The 17007-nt window shown below is 36.2% G+C and overlaps 2 protein-coding genes across 3 annotated transcripts in view; one reads left to right on the top strand and one right to left on the bottom strand.

Annotated features, from left to right (window-relative positions):
* Nucleotides 1-66: 66 nt before the first annotated feature.
* Nucleotides 67-1993, bottom strand: LOC134812608 (polyribonucleotide 5'-hydroxyl-kinase Clp1-like). Its single transcript, XM_063820093.1, has one exon. It carries the CDS (start codon nucleotides 1982-1984, stop codon nucleotides 704-706), a length of 1281 nt encoding a protein of 426 aa, XP_063676163.1. The 5' UTR covers nucleotides 1985-1993; the 3' UTR covers nucleotides 67-703.
* A 13311-nt stretch (nucleotides 1994-15304) lies between these two features.
* Nucleotides 15305-17007, top strand: part of LOC134812735 (sestrin-1-like) — a 31960-nt gene continuing 30257 nt past the window's right edge. For both annotated transcript variants that reach the window (XM_063820277.1, XM_063820276.1), the window contains exons 1-2: nucleotides 15305-15406; nucleotides 15785-15865. In XM_063820277.1, the coding sequence (XP_063676347.1) occupies nucleotides 15386-15406; nucleotides 15785-15865 (102 nt within the window). In that variant the 5' untranslated portion in view covers nucleotides 15305-15385. The remainder of the gene's footprint in view (nucleotides 15407-15784; nucleotides 15866-17007) is intronic.

The following is a 17007-nucleotide window of genomic DNA, read 5'->3' as shown; positions in this document are numbered from 1 at the left end:
CCAAACCTTTAGAGAAAGTTAGCATCATTACTATAGATTCAAAAGAAACAAGGAAAACGACGGCGATCAATGATAAAAATACAACTTGTAAAATAATAATTGAAATTTTCAGTATACAAACATTGTCAATCCCAATTGTATTATAGGTATTGATTGATTTTTTCAAGAATTATTTACAGACTCTCGGAAAAACATTACAGACTTTCGGAAAAACGATTTCTGATATGATAATCCAGACTCCAATGAGCAAAATATCATTTTACGGCAGGTTTGGAAATAATTTCGAACAGTGCATGAGTGCAGTGCAACTGTGTAGCGTCTCTGATCAAATCAAGAAGGTAAGCCTAAATTACATCAAAAATTCATATTAGTAATGGTCATTACTGAAGAGATAAACAATAATACACAGTGTCTGGACACATATCCACGGCAACGTCTAGTATGAAGAAATAATATTTGCTAGATCGAATTTCAGTTTATCACCTTTTACTCATTTCTCAAGTCCATTATATGATTGGAGAAATAGGATTCAGGATAGAAAGTACACGTACATGATATCGTATTACACCGTAATGTTATAATATTACCAATTGATTTATCAGACACCTTTACTTCTTTTCACTTAGTTAACTGTTAATCTAAGAAATAGCAGCTTATTCAGTTTCAAGACCCCCCAGGGCCAGGAGCTCTTGTACAGTTGTACCTAACTGATAGAACCCTCATCGTTATACTTTGTGTCACTCCACAGGCAGATATTATGAGTTAGGGGATGGGGTGCAGGAGCCAGAACGTTGAGTTGCCTGTTCTCCATGTCAACATCTTTGACGACGATGAACCCGGCTACTGTGGAGCAGAGCAGATCTGGAGGCTCACCAAACACCAGACTCAGAACTGTGTGCAGTAACTCATTATCAATTTCAATTTTCACGCAATTCAGTTTGTTTTTAATGTCAGTAACTTTGTTGATTGGAAGCAATGAATCACTGATCTCAAGAGAGCCTATTTTATAGATTTGTATATCATCGAAACCAATGTTGAACACAAATGGGTTAAGTGGGCGTCGGAAACCATAGAAATATTGCTTAACTCTGCTTTCCCGAGTACGTTTCCTACAGGGTCCATTCCTTTTAATGACACCTCCACTTTTAGGGAGAAGAATCGATGTTGCTTTATCTTCAGGAATATCACGCTGAAGATCATTGAACACCCGCTCATGATCAATAACCAAAATACAATTGATTTTAAAGATATCTACTGCTTCTTTAATGAACTTATATCCGTCACCTGTAACATAACCACATGTGTTAACAACAAATCCACTGTGCCTGGCTTTTTGGGAGAACTCAGACCTCTTTTCAATATCTTCTGCAATTTTCTTAGCCAGTTCATTGTAAAGAGCCCAGTTTGCATCAGGGAAGTAGTACCCAAAATGATACACAATAGGCAGTTGCTCAGTGAATCCCTCCTCAACATCAGCTTGACGCTCTAGCACAAGTGCACCAATAGATCCAGGTATTCCAATACAACCTTGTCCCACATCCAAGTCGACATACACAGGCTGTTGCTTCATTCTTACAGCATAGTTGCAAAGTAGTCTGCAAAGTGTTGATTTGCCTACATCTTGAGGACCAACCACCAAGATTCTGGGACCGTCTTTATCATCCCTTTCTGCATTGTTGCGCATTTGTTGGAGTGCACCATGAGTCTGCAAATAAACTACCATTGGAGTCTGTTTACTGATGTACCGAGAACAATTACCAGTAATCTTCAGTCGGCACCCCCTCCATGAAAATACTGCAATGCTCAACCCAGCAACAAACTTGTAAACTTTATTTTGAGGAATCTCTGTTCCAAAGATTTCTGCTTGACCATCCACAAGCACAAGTGAAACTTCATCGCTCTCTACTTCAAATCTTAGTTCACACTCACTAGTGATCACAATTGTGTCAGTGGGTTCAGATTCTTTTTTGTTGTCAGTTGGCATGTTGTTACCTGAATATGAAGTAGGGAAATTAGAAAATGAGATAACTGAAAATAAACCAACAAACTATCAAACAAAATTTGAATCTTAGCTCTAAATTGTAAGTATTATCTCAGCAGAAAAAACTAAATTTCTTTTAAAACACAAACAATGTGTAGATATCATTTAATTCAGACCTATAATGATCAAGAACATGGTGAACTTATTGTTTTCTTGAAAGTCAATAATTCAGAAATACAAATATTTCCAGGCAGCATCAAAGAATTTTAATTTTAATGACACCCTCTGTATTAGTGCTTTTCATGCAACAAGTAAAACAAATCCTTTATGTCATGTTTCCAGGGTTTGGACTGGAATTGCCCGCTTAAAGAACCTCCATCGCGTTACATTACATAATTTTCTCAATAAATGTAATAGATTTGTAGTGTTGTAATTAGTATATCATGGAAGCCTCATATTTAAAATTTTGGTTGCAAAATTTTATAATTGATAGTATGTACAGGGTGGCCCAAGAGTAACTACCCACATGAAACCCTTTAACAACTCACGTAATTCGTTTCACAAAAATTTCACAAAAACTTAGAATTTCTGAAAGTTTCGCAAAATTTCATTGATTACAGAGGGTGTGGCACGCCACTCCCTCTTTTTCACTATTGTCGCCATACAGTGAGAACACTTTGAGCTAGGAACTACAAAGTTTATAGACACATTTGGTTTGATAATTCAAGTGATTTCCCAAAATTTCAGTTTTGTTGATTGTTCACAATTAAGCCGAGTTATGATCATTTAAAGATCTGGTGGATACTTGATCCCAACACTTAATCAGTGATCTCCTCACTGTGGGTAGTTACTTTTAGGCCACCCTGTATTATAATATAATATTACATGTTAACCAATTATTGAGCAAGAATTAATGCCAAAGGCATTTCAACATGAATTCTATTTAATCTTTTCGCTCCTCTTAAGGTAACGATTAAAAAAAACCTGTCACTATTTTGTTAGTTAGAACTGTCAAAGGCACTCATACTGGTACTGCTACTGTAATATCATTTGTCATAATTGCTAACACCATGTGATTTCTACAGTAGTTCTTGCATAATAGGGTTACTTAGTTGTCGACTGATACTGCAGAATGAATAGATTTAGATAAGATTCACAGGACTTTATGTCTATTGATGTATCTATTACCTTCGTTAGAAAATTGTCATCAATGAGTCTATTCATTCTAATTCAGTCTATTCAGGAAAAAAAATCTGACATTGTCTTCAATGTAAATAAATGCATAAAATAAAATCATTAGAATGTGCCGTGACCTTGAGTTGTGAATGCAATGGACACTTAATATTAATTTTATATCGTTTCAACAATTGTCTGGCAGATCCAATTCAACATACTGTACATGAATTTTATTCAAAAAAGACAATTTTAATTTTTTTAAACTCATATATATTATATTTTTTAGACATTGATTAATATAGAAAACCACAATTATTAAGTTGAGGGGAACCAGAAGAATGTTAACAGCTCAGCACATCAGACTGCAAGGCCTCCTATATTAATTGTGCATGTGTTCGATCACACATTTTTTCAGTCAAAAACCAGTACTTACCTGTATATAACAATTAAGAGTACTAAATTGATGTTTGTGTAATTTGTATGCATTACAAAAAGGTAATGATTTTATTTAACCCTTGTACTCAGTTGTCAGAGATAAAGTTGTGCATCTTAACCTTGATTGACAAGGTACAGGTACTAGTAGAAACTTGATCTTACCTTAAAGTTTCTCTTTGTACCAACTGCACCTTAGGCACTTTGGGTAAACTACGAGATTTCGCAGGCCAAGATATTAAGTATCTCTACCATCATTGCTTCCTTAAATACCAAATACAACTTTAAACCATTGACTCAAGCCACCAGCCCACTCCAATAGATAATTAAAGATAATTTCCGTTTAGCCCGGCCCTGACCCCAGGTAGCATACATAGTAAAGTGCAGAGACTTACAAATAGTAAATAATATTAATATTCATTGTAATGGCAACAAAATTTCAATTTTTTTCCCTACTCTTGCCGAAGGCAAAAAGATCGTAGGGAATAAGTAATCGGGTTTGGATATATGAGGTGGCCCGACGGTCCTACGATGTCGACAAAAGTCTGCTCCTTCGCAATATAGACCACTCCCCTATAATTCTGTGTATAAAAGGAGTATATTTTGCGCGCGCGACGCCAGTTATGTGTTAATTAATTACAGGCATAGCAACCAGTTTTTGGTGCTTGACGACTGTTACACACGGATCAATCATAAATTTAAGTGTTATTTTGGTGAGACAAGCTTAATTAATTACCGAGTGATAAAATTCAGCAAGTCAAAAAAAAAAAAATTATGATATCAGCTGATAAACTCGAGGCTGATTATTATACAGTTAATCGACACTGAATGGTAAAAAGCATAGGAATACATAGTTGAGAACAGATGTTACTTTACATTTACATTCAAGAAGCTAATATCAACATTGCGGTTTGCTTTTAAAGAATCGTATATCAAATAAAAGGCTCGAAAATCGATGGTGCTATAAGTATAGATGTGTCGAGTAAGCATCAAAATGTATTAGTTTATATTCTTATATTAGATAAAAATAATAACTAAGACGAGGCAGAATATTTTATTACAGTCACAAGTCAATAAAGTTGGCATACGATGCAGTAATATGACGTGACCGGTGACATGATACGCATCATTATTGCTATTAACACGAAACAAAACCGCGCAAAGTATGAAATGATCTACAACCAAACCACATACAGATCGACGGCGACACCTCAGATGCGCGCAGAATTTTTCAAGTTCTGCACGCCTAATATAAATATAATATAAAAGATTATCACGTGCGCCAAACACCACTCTGGGATACAATAAAGTAGAACAATAACATTGTAGGCAGTAGGGAAATTTGATCGTGCGTGGTGTTACCGCGGCGAAATTCTTGTTGATCCTCTATTCTTAGACATCCTTCTTTGACTGGTAATGCAATGAGCTTTCTGCAGGTTTCTAAAAGAAAGGTCTATCAAATAGTGCTGATATACAGGACTAATCTTATTAGTTGTTGGTATTCGACCCATAATTCAACCCATAATTAAAGGCACAGTATGCTGTCTGATGTTTCAGTTTGGCAATATCTACCAGATATTCGAGATCGTCAATCCATATTCCAACTTCAAATTATCGTTTTCCTTCTGACCCAATGCAGCATGATCCGGAATACCTGTGCCCAATATCTGTAGTATGAATGTATAGAACTTCAAGAGAATTGTCAATACTAGTAGTACCATGAGCTGATATGATGTCCAGTATCATGGTTGATCACATCATCTAGAAAGGTATTGCATCAGAGCCAATAAGCACACTTATATTTTATGGCATCTTTCTAAAACTCGCAGCACACTGATGTAACCATTCCACCAGTTATTATTTGATGGCCATGGCCAATAATCAAAGCTTTTAATTATTCCTTAAGTTATCTGGGGTTATTTAGACAATCCAAGAATTAGGCAGTAAGAAATGACAATAGTTTGAGAAAAGACGATTATGTAATTCAACTGGTAAATGTGTTAAGGTGAGGCAAACCGACCGTAATCAAATTATTTTAAACATGTTTCAGCTGAATCTTGATAATTATAGTATTGTTCGAATACTCCTTACAATTTAATTATCGCTGAATGCAACAATTAAAAAAATGGTACACTGCTATTTAAAATGAGCAAAAATTTTTAGAGACTACCGAAAAAGTTAAAATTCCAATTATCTCTGATCTCGTTTAAATCAAATTAAAATTATAAACCAATTTATAAAGAAAAACAAATTTTAGAGAGACAAATTTTAAATTTTATCTTTTTCACTATATTTACAGTTCAATAATATTATAAAATTTATAAATTTTGGTGCTGAAAATAATAAAACTATAGCCCTCGCGCTTACAGAAGTGCACGAAGATTTGTGGTTAAGCGATAATTATTGCTCTATCCAGAGCCCTTGCGCTTGCAGTGGCGCGCGCCCGCCTCACGGCGCGAAAGCACATGGTTAGTTGAACGATAATTATTACAATTAAATTAATTTATTGTTCCACCATATGCATGACCTGGGCCGCGCTTTTAATAAAATCATTATTAATTAAAGCTAACTCTGCCTTCTGGTCATTTGACAAGCTGTGGTGCCAGGGATCAGAGAGGAGTCAAATAACTGAGAAGAGAAAGATCAAACTCTACGACTCACTAGTAGTATCAGTGCTCCTGTACAACTGCTGCTGCTGGGCCGTACCTCAGCATGTTCTAGAGTCTGTAGATGTTGTTCAGAGGAAGCACCTCAAGCGCATCCTACACATCTATTGGCCTAGCTCAATATCTAATAAGGCCCTCTACGCTCGTACCCAGACCAGGCCCCTTTCCGAGAGAGTGGAAAAGGCACGGTGGACAATGCTAGGTCATGTTCTACGCAGTGACAACGACACGCCTGCCTACCAGTCTCTGTTATTTGCTACACTAGGATGTCAAACACTAAAGGGACGAGTGGGTAGACACAGGACTAATTTGTATGATATTATTGTAAAAAAGGACCTATTTAAGAGACAAATTTATTTGAAAAATGAAGATGATTTTACCAACTTAGTGAACTTAGCAAGAGATAGAGTAGGATGGAGGAGTTTATTTACTTTGAGACATATTGAACGAATGAGTCTTCGTAAGCGTAAATATGCCAGCACTTTGCTGAGCCTCTTTAGGTGCTCTTTTGTTTATAGATGTTATTATATATTATTGATTAATATAATAAATACCGATTACCTTTACGTTTATTACCTTCACCTAACCATGTTTGATATTGTAGCGCCGCGCGATGCACTATTGCACTACTGGGCATGGGCCGCGCCGCGCATCAAATAATACGTCTTGCAAGTCGCAACTTGATTGACGATGTCAACCCTTCCATGGATCGTTGCGTGCTCTGCGACCAGCGCGTCGAAGCGGCGAAGTCATCCAAGTCGCAACTACTTTGTTCATCGTTAGATCGGCAAAATGCACCGTTGGGCCTCACCACGCTGTGCACAGTGGGGAGGCTAAAACCAGGTTTTCGATCAAAACGCAACGGTTTGACATCGTCAATTAACTAACTACATGGGCTTTACTACGACACTAAGCTACGCATGACACGCTTTCGGCGAGCGCTTAACGGGTGATACTCGTAAAATATCTGTTCATATATTGGAAGGACCGTCGACGAGTCCAACTCGGCGCGCGTCCTGGTAGGTTGTAAACCTACAAGCGAGCGCGCGCTAATGCATGAGCTTGTGCATGTCATGTTCACCTAACCATGTGCTTTCGCGCCACTTCGGGCGCGCTTGTTTCACAAGTCAAGAAAAGCACCTATCCACGAACCCCGATGGGAAGGTTCGTGCGCGCGTGCGCAGTGCTGACAACAGCGTCTTTGTAGCGCAGGTAGTCTTGGCACTTCTCCCTCCAGTATGCAGTAACCACTTTTCAGGTTTCTATAGTGCATAGTGACAGTGTATAGGGGTTAATTAGGTATAAAATACAGTACAGCTGTACTTACACCTTCATTCACAAGCATGCAAGCTCACCTGGTCCAATAAGCGGAAAACAGAGGACAAGGTCTGGTGACGTCATAGTCACGTGACCTCATAGGCTCATAATCACGTGACCTCAGACCCAATCAATGATCAATTAGGTTCGGGCATGGTCAGCCCCCTGTCACCCGATCTTGAGTTGACGACTGACGTACGACACCTCGTTTAAGCAATCAATGTCTGAAAGGCTACACACGTCGCATATGAGGACAAAAGCGCGGGTAATTTTGGCACCACTGTAGAGTGGTGCCAAAATCGTTGGGTGGGTTCATGGCTAGAGCCCTTTTTACCGCCGTGAGGCGGGCGCGCGCTATTGCAAGCGCAAGGGCTCTGGATAGAGCAACATGTCATGTGAGGGCGCTGGTTAAATAAATTTAAGTAAAATACAATTTAAGTAAAATACAATTTTTATTTTCCACAGAAGAATCAATACATATTGAATTATAAATATCCGATAATTCCATTAATAATCATTAAAAGTTGCTTTGTCATTTGTAAAATCAAAAACGAAAAGTCGTACGCTGAACTGTGAACGCGCGCGGCGTTTTTTCTGCAGCTGCCTAGCTTCAAGCTTGTAGCCGCTAACATCAAAGCCGCCGCGCGCGCCCAGTCCTGGGGTGCATTCTCATTAACAATTAAACTTGGTCAAAGATAGTTATATACAATTCCTAAATTAAATCAATAATTATGTTAATATGAGTATTCAACACTACTCGACAACAAATATTTGCCGGCCCATCAACGATTCAGTCGCCGAAACAAAAATCGAATGTTTGCTTTTTCGTTTCGGGGACTGTTTGAACTCAGTACTATATCCGACTAATCATACTTTATAATGGTTAAAATACAAAGTAAAAAGATTTTCCTCGATGGGCCGGCATTCGCAACCGCGAAACGTTTTGAGTACGACAAACGATGACACCACCACCAGCCGTTAATTAATAAGTCCATTAAAAAACTATCAAAACGTACTTGGCACTGAACAGAGTTTAACTCGTAAATGGTCAATACATTAATATTTGGAATAACTATTTTGCAAGTACCACCCGTTAAACAAATACAAACGGTGTATTAAGTATTTAAACTAAACTCTAAGCTTAACAATGCAGCAACTTTGTATTTAATTTGCTATTCCATTATTTGAATTGAAATTTATATTCAAATTCAAAATTCGAATCATCAAATGGTCAAAATGTATTATCATAACCATTTTTATTTTTGCTTCGCTGTTAGCTAGGGAATTTAAATTATTGTGTTAATATATGTTCGTACTACAACTGGAAAGTATAAATAGGATTTAGTTTTAAAATGTAATGATGCAATGTATTTGATAATATCCAAATTAGTTGTAGTTGATAAATTAGTAATATTGGCGGGGAAATATTTATAATTTATCTTTTTTCATTAGTTTATGATACTTTTGACTTTGTAAACATGTGTGATGATTTGTTGTAAAACTTTTTACTTTATTTTGTACTTTAATGTTTAAGTTAGTTAGTGAATTCCCACATCCATCATTCACTCTGCACTGATTCAAAAGTATTTTCGTTCATATTTTTAGTTTAGTTTCAGCGAAGAAGAAGATTTAGATTTAAATATTGAGCCCTTTGGCTAGAGAATACTTGCTTGAATATTTTCGATAGTTTTTAATATTGGTAATGTTAATGAATTGTAATTGATTGATATGTAATATTTAGGCCTGTGGCCAGTTTTCACAGTTTAGTTTCAGCGTGTAAATTAATTCCATTCATGACTATCGGCATGGCAAGGTTAATATATACATATTTAAGAATTTAAGAAAATTTGTGGAACAGTCGACAAGACTGGATAGGGAAAACCCTTTTGGGTAACCTCCTAGGATTCTTCACCAGGAACTTTCGCTAAATCCCATACTAGGAACTCAACCTAGGCCCATCTCCGCATAGAGCATATCTCCCAGGCTTTGACCTTGCTCGGAAGTCCCTTGGCCTTGTCTGCCCGCAGAAGTACTACAACGGAAGTGGGTTTGCTCTGAGACAGGTAGTGACAGCTTCAAGACTCCAGGTGTCTGCTGCATTGATATTTATTATTTTATGATTTCGTATATACTTTGGGAGTCCTGGCGTGCAGCTAGCAGGAGTTGCATTCTGTGGGCACGGTGATAAGGCCTCCATCTTTTTAGTAAGAGGCCAGAAACCGTTGACCAGAACAGAGAGAGAGAGTGTGCTTCGTAGCAGATCAAACCTGAATTGTGTTCTGATGTAATTTTTGACCTGGCTCTTAGCTTCTTTATTGTGGTCAGCTATCTTTTCAGAGATACGATCTATAAACACAGTTTATAGATCGTTTATAGATCGTTAATTAAATTAGAAGGATTTAAGAAAGTTTATTTATAACGATCTTATGACCTTCTATAAAATAGTGAATAGCATAATTCCAGTTTCGCTCCCTACATATATAGTCCTATGCCGTCCAGAGGGCACCCGATACACTAGACACAATGCTCAAATAATTGATAGGTCGGATACTTCAACTTACATGAGTACCACTGTGCCCTGCTCGGATGCCTTCCGAAATAGCTTTTTTCATAGATCTATGCTGAAATGGAATAGTCTACCAGTATGTATCCGGCAGTCAGAGCGGATTTCTACTTTTAAGGCCAAACTGATCAAGTACCTCTGGGCTGCCGATACAGTCTGGCCAGATTAGCTCATCAGTCTTATGAGTCTAAGAAATTTGTTTTTGTTGATTACAATTCTGTCCGTCCAATTTCCTATCTGCTTGTCCTTTTCTTTTTTCTTATCAGTTGTGACGGAATTGTAATGAACAAAATCCTTATAATTATTTATGATATGTTTGATTACTTGTTAATGTTTGTCATTCAAATTTGGTAGACGGCCCCAACGTTAATGTGGCTCTTGCTATGTGTTGGTTCAGCCGAATTAATTATTATATAATCAAGTTTATTTTTCTCGTTAGTTGTCATCCGGCCAAATATTAAGCAACTTATATTGCAGTACCATTTATCATTTAGTATATCAAAATATGTCATTGTAACTTTGCATGGCTGAAATGTAACGCTTGATTTATATATATAATGATTAATTGAATTTTCAAATAAAAAAATTAAAAAAAACGATTGTTTTGTCATACATTTTACTTTACTTTACTTTAATTATTGTAGGGGTCTCACCGGCTTCCCTTTCCAGAGTCTGCAGCACCTCCATCTATGCTTATTGGGGGTCCCACGAGGGATTTTTCAATTCCATTCAGTGGGCTACTATCGTGTCCAGCAAAGCCACTTAACTTTCAAAAGGGTGTACGCTCAGTACGCTAGTGTACCGGGAAATAATTTTAATTTACCCGTAAATTTTCGAAAAATCACCGGTAGAAAATCCTCAACAAAGAGGGCTTTCTGAAATCATAGTGCCAGGAAAAAGATGGTCTTTTCTGTGGAAAGGCACAACATTTCCGAAGCCTCCTGGTTGGAAGAGAAAGCTTTCCGGTAGGAAGAGTGGAAGCTTACTGGTGGGATGGTGGGATGGTGGGAAGCTTCCCACTAATTGGTGGCAGTTGTTAATTTTCACTAGATTACTATGTACAACGAAACTTGACTAGATTTAGCGTATCTTATTTAAATCCTGAAAGCAAATTTCCTAAACTTTTCCAAAAGCCTGTAATCTACATCCTCTTTCTCGAACCACACTCATTTCATAATAATTGTTGCTGCTAGGCCCTAATATATAATGCATTTAAAATCTTATTATTTGAATCGTTCTTGAAACTGTGTTTGAAAATTTTAATTCCTGTCTGTGTTCCATTTGTTAACACATCCTGCTACTCAATCAAATCAAAGCTAAACCGATCTCTTCTAGATGCCCAAAGCAGGTTCGATAATGAGTGGCATAATGACAACAGTTTTGGGCCATGCTAGATAATTGATAAAAACGTGGAATTTATGTACCGTAAACAAATACTTAATTACTTAAATATTGCCGTTTCTGTAAGGCGCTATACGTAATATATATTATAAGCGCGCCGCAGCTACCCACTACTTCAATATTTGCGCGGGTTTCTAAAGCGCGCACGTATCGTATGTTTATTCTTGGCCGTGACACGCTATTATATGAGGCAGTGACTGTAATTTTCTACAATAATTACAGAATTATCCATCCATAAAGTGATTTACAAAATGACACCTAAACCTTGTGTCTCAGTGTTCACTTAAACAGTACTTGGCGGCTGAACTGTGGTGTCTAACGTTTGCAGCTAGATTGGACTCTGATATTAGCAAATTTGTATGATTTAAAAAAAAGTATTTATCATGCTCTGCAACCTGGTAGTGCGGCTGACACAAAACAAAATGTTGGCCTGGCTTTTGCATAACATAGTTAACTGTTGTCTGAAACTTTTGAGGAAATACTTCAAGAAATACTGCAAGGCAATCTACAACAACAGCGGTATAAACATGTTTTGGAGCATAGATTCCTCAAGTGAATTCCTTGAAGCTATCAAAAATAGCGATGTTTATAATATACAAGTATATGATTTTACTACTCTTTATACCAGATTAGACTTGATTGAAGTAGAGAATATGATTAATGAAGTTGTTGATTTAATATTTTCAGACCGTAATAGATATATTTGTATTTCTAAAAGAGACAGTAATACATGTTTCTTTTCCAATAAAACCTATGATTGTCATGCCTGCTTTAGTCAAGATGACCTAAAAGAGGCTGTTAAATTTATTATTTATAACACTTATGTCGTCTTTGGTGGGATTGTATTCATACAAACCAAGGGTATTCCTATGGGTGGAAATTCAAGTTCCCCTATAGCTGATCTCACTGTTGGCAAAAAGGAATTTAATTATATGAAACGTTTACTTCAGGAAAAGAAAATGGGATTAGCAAAGATATTATCCAATAATAAACGATATGTTGACGATTTATCTATTATTAACTACCTTTACTTTCAAAAATTGATTAAAGATATTTATCCTAATTCATTGGAGATGGAGCGAGCTGGTTCCAATAATAAAATCATTAACTACCTTGATTTAAATATTAATATTTCCACAGAAGGACTAGAAATATCAGTGTATAACAAAACTGATGATTTTAATTTTCATGTTGTATCCCTTACATTTCCTCACAGTAACATCCCAACCGAGGTTGGCTACAACGTTTTTTCAAGTCAAGTTCTTAGATATGGTAATGTTTGCACTAGATTGGATATCTTTACCTCCCATCTTCACAAAATATTCAAAATTCTAATTGATAGAGGATATAGCCGTGATAGACTGATTAAAGGCATTAAACGTTGTCTGAGGAAATATGATAACGTTTTCAGGAAGTTCGGTATTCTAGATGACCGTAACATTATTAAAGAACTCCCCTGATATCTTTTGATTTATTGAAACACGGGTACTAACTCTGCTAAACTGAACAAATTCTGAAACTTAGGTGAATAAGTGTACAACGTGCTAAACCGAAGTTCAGACTGACCAGTGAAAATGGGCGAGCGTACCAAGTGTCATTTTAATTAGAAGTCTTAGTCAGTGATTTATTATTGAAGCTTGTAATTACAATATCTAATGCTCCTATAAATACTTTAATTAATTGTTTGTCCCGTTATTCTTTTTCCTTCCTCTTTTCCTTGTCATCCCCTTTAGTTTTAAGATTCTTGCTATAAATGGCTACAGCTAACACTATTAATGCTAAGTACCAAACAACAAGTGGGAGGTGGATCGTTGGTACCATTAAATCGATTTAACACCGCAATTCCAGTCGCAAGCCTGGGACCACTACTAGCATAGTCACAACATCTACAAAGCTGCCATATAGCCTGACTGACAATTTTCTCGACTGACTGACAATGTTTCTTCTTTTTCCCCATTTAGAATACAAAGATTAGTACATTTTAGCTTATGATTAATATTATATTTTTACCTATAGTTTACTTAGATAGTAAATAACACGCTCTCCGACAAAAGCCGTCTGGAGGAACTCCGCGAAATGTTCATTGTAGTCAACGGGCAGAAAGGAGCATTATAAGCAATTGTGTCCTTTACCCTCCTACACAATTTGAACATTTTCGTGGCTAACTCATTGAACAACATCTGACTTAATATGCATTTAGTATTAAACAATTCAGTGAGTTATCTTTTCATGTACGGGTAAGCTGTACATTGTAGTTAGTAAATGCAAACCAAACTTTTTCGATCAGCCGCGCGCTAAGCCAGTGTTGCAAGGTAAAAATTGTGTATATTTTGTACATTTTTCAGTGTAAATTACTTTATTAATTAATCACTTGAACACGTATAATCACAAATTATTTTATTATAATAAAACCACTTCTGTGAAATGGTTATTTTGACTTTAAATATTTGAACTAAATATGAATTGATTGTGAGTATAAAATACAATTTGTTTTACTAAAAAATTTGTTTTACTGTGCAAAAATGAATATTAACTGCACACAAACTTTTTTTGCGCATGGTTGCCTCTACTCTACATGGCACATAACTACACAACTACTATAAAATTGTGCCTGCTGGCTGTGTTTTACTTGTGAGTAGTCAGAGAAAGTGAATTTGGTTTTATACGCAAGGCACATGGTTATATTGAAATTTAACAATATTTAGATTAATATAACATGTGTGATTAGGTAGCCCTCGACTACCAGTCAGAAAATTTAAGGAAAATTAGGATGCGCTTGTGGCAGAATGAGCGTTGTGAACAAAGGATAAATTATAGAACATTCCATAAGAAAATATTACTGCAAACTATCTATTGTGACTTCTTTTCAATTTGTTGTCATTCATTCATTGTCACGTTTGATGAGTTATTTATCATTGTCTAATCTCTTGTTGTATATTAAGTCTCAGTAGTATCATTAAGAGTCAATGCATTATAAAATAACCATGCAAATTTGTTGATCACGGAATTTTAAGGTGTATTTTCTGGATTTTATTCACTTTTGATAGAGTTTTGCATCACTAAAATTAAAATTTATATAAAGGGTACATTGGTATACTCATCTTATATCAGTTCACCTGCATTCTAGTGTATTCTTTTTATCATACATTCAACAGGTTGCACATGAAAAATCAAAATCTTTCTAGTCAGTGGGCAAATCATAAATCAATATTGTTTACAGTACACCCAATGTTTGTGCAGTGGTTATGAGTATCCTTGCAAGATTGAAGATCTTCTGGTTGGTCCAGGAATGATCTTCTGGTTGGTCCAGTTATGGCCTAGGAATGAACTTTGCCTAACCCAATTTGTTCAATTAGGATGTGCTTATGAATATTTTGCTCCTGTTTTATGTGCAATTGAAATAATATCTAGAGATAAGTAACACCACGTTTCTAGACGATTCCAGATGTTCTCTGTTATATTATAACAATTACACACAGTTCCTATAATTATCTGGTGTTGGACCAGAACGAGCATTGTGCACAAAGGATATGAAACATTCCATTAGCAAAGATTACTGCAAACTACAATAAATATTCTGAATTCAATCTGTTGTTATCCATTTATTCCATTGTCACGTTTGATGAGTTATTTATTGATTCTGTACTGTGTAGTCTCTTATAATTGTGTATCAAGTCTCGATAGCATCATAAGTCAAAATGTTGGACCCTAATTGTGGTTACAGCTAAATTTCTGTATCATTCAGCATTTATATTTTCTTCTAGAATGCAACAACTGGATAACATGAAAATGGTTCGATGAAGAAGGATATTCCATTGTTAGACCTCACCAAACAAACAGTTCAACTTCATGGTTACATCTTCCGAAAAGGTAATATTATATACTAATAGCATACAGGAATACTATTCTCTTGCAACATTGGAAATTTTGTAATCTGTCCGGACTTCCTATCTGCTAACTTCCTATGTGCTAACCGTGCTTCAACTGTTTGTTGAGTGTCTGTCGACAGATTACCAAGTTCTCACACTATATATTATGATATTTTTTCAAATGCCCATTGCGTGTATTCATTATTCAAGCACCAGAGACATTTTGTCTGACCAAGTTGAAACTTAGTTGAAGGAAGCTGTCTTCTCCCACTGTTTTGCAAGATAAACGTAACCGAAATCAAACTATGTCAGATCTTCATTTAAAGTTATTTAAGCGTCCATATTTACATGAGTTTTAGATAACCATATACAATTACAGGACGATATGCTTGGCAGTGCGACGTCTCGACCTGAGAACATCAGTCTCGTTGCTCCCAAAGAACGAATAGATTACACTTTGGTAAGTTGGATTGAGCAAGTTGAATGATTGGGCGATTGTTTATTAGTCGCACATTATGATAAGTTTCATGATAATCATTTCTTTTAGCAACTTTGGGACAAATTAACATGACGGATTAATCGGAATTATAGTTAGTTTGTAAAGTCCCCTGTTACTGCAGCTTCGTCATTCGTCAAAACTGAAAACATCTAAACAACATACTATATCAGGCAAAAAATCACAAATAAAAGTAAAACGAGTAAAAGTAAGGAATATTTAAACAAGATTCTACCTTAATAATCAACTTGTACATTTATTGAAATTTACTTCCTTCTAAACGGTTTTAAAACCATCAACTGTTACAACGTGTTCACTTAAATGCATGTAAATTGCAAATTGCACTGCAGTGCAGCATTAGCCTGGAAAAGCAGTGAACTACCATGCTTTGAGATACCAGTGACAATGTGTCTGCAGTTATTTCTGTGCTGTTAAATTAGTTCCATACCACACACTATATTAAAATACCACTAAAATACCACTAAAATACCACTAAAATACCACTAAAAGGTTGCCACTAATTGTATCGAATTTCAATTTGTCAAGCAAACAAGTCAAACAAGAAACAAACATATTGATACCATCGTGTTCTGTCTTATTCAGTCAAAGAGACCGCAGCACGTACAAAAATAATAATCATATTATCCGTAAATTATGCGGATAATATGGAGAACCAATGATAATTTTCAATGCATACCTGTCGAGAGTAAAACTCGTGCGAGGATACGTAGTTGCGGGACCCTTCACCCCGTGGGCCTGTTTTCGTGCAGCTAGGTGAAACGACCTATCTGGTCTCCACCAATGGAGAGCAAGTATGCTAGATGCTCTCCACCAATGTGGAGCAAGTATGCTAGATATGTGACCCCGGCCCTGATAACGTGTAATGTGGTGGAGACATTGCGTATTTGTAATGAGTAATAAGTCTGTTATCACTTATCAGTAGTGGCCCGCTACCCTTTGCACAGGTGTTACCTAATACTACTTTTTGTGTAGCAACTGTGATTTAATATAAATTGTAAATTGATTTAGGGCACTCCATCACGCTGTAATGTATTTGTTCCTTAGATAATAATATATTAAGCTGTCTTTGCACGGTGGTTTGATTA

This window comes from Bolinopsis microptera, chromosome 3 (genome assembly GCF_026151205.1).
Source record: "Bolinopsis microptera isolate Bmic1 chromosome 3, MBARI_Bmic_1.0, whole genome shotgun sequence".
Taxonomy (NCBI): Eukaryota; Metazoa; Ctenophora; class Tentaculata; order Lobata; family Bolinopsidae; genus Bolinopsis; species Bolinopsis microptera.
Note: the sequence above shows the minus strand (reverse complement) of the source record. Positions and strands in the feature narration are given on the sequence as shown.

Excerpts from the sequence above, each read along its gene's own strand:
- LOC134812608 (XM_063820093.1), bottom strand. The coding sequence starts at position 1,984 with ATGCCAACTGACAACAAAAAAGAATCTGAACCCACTGACACAATTGTG.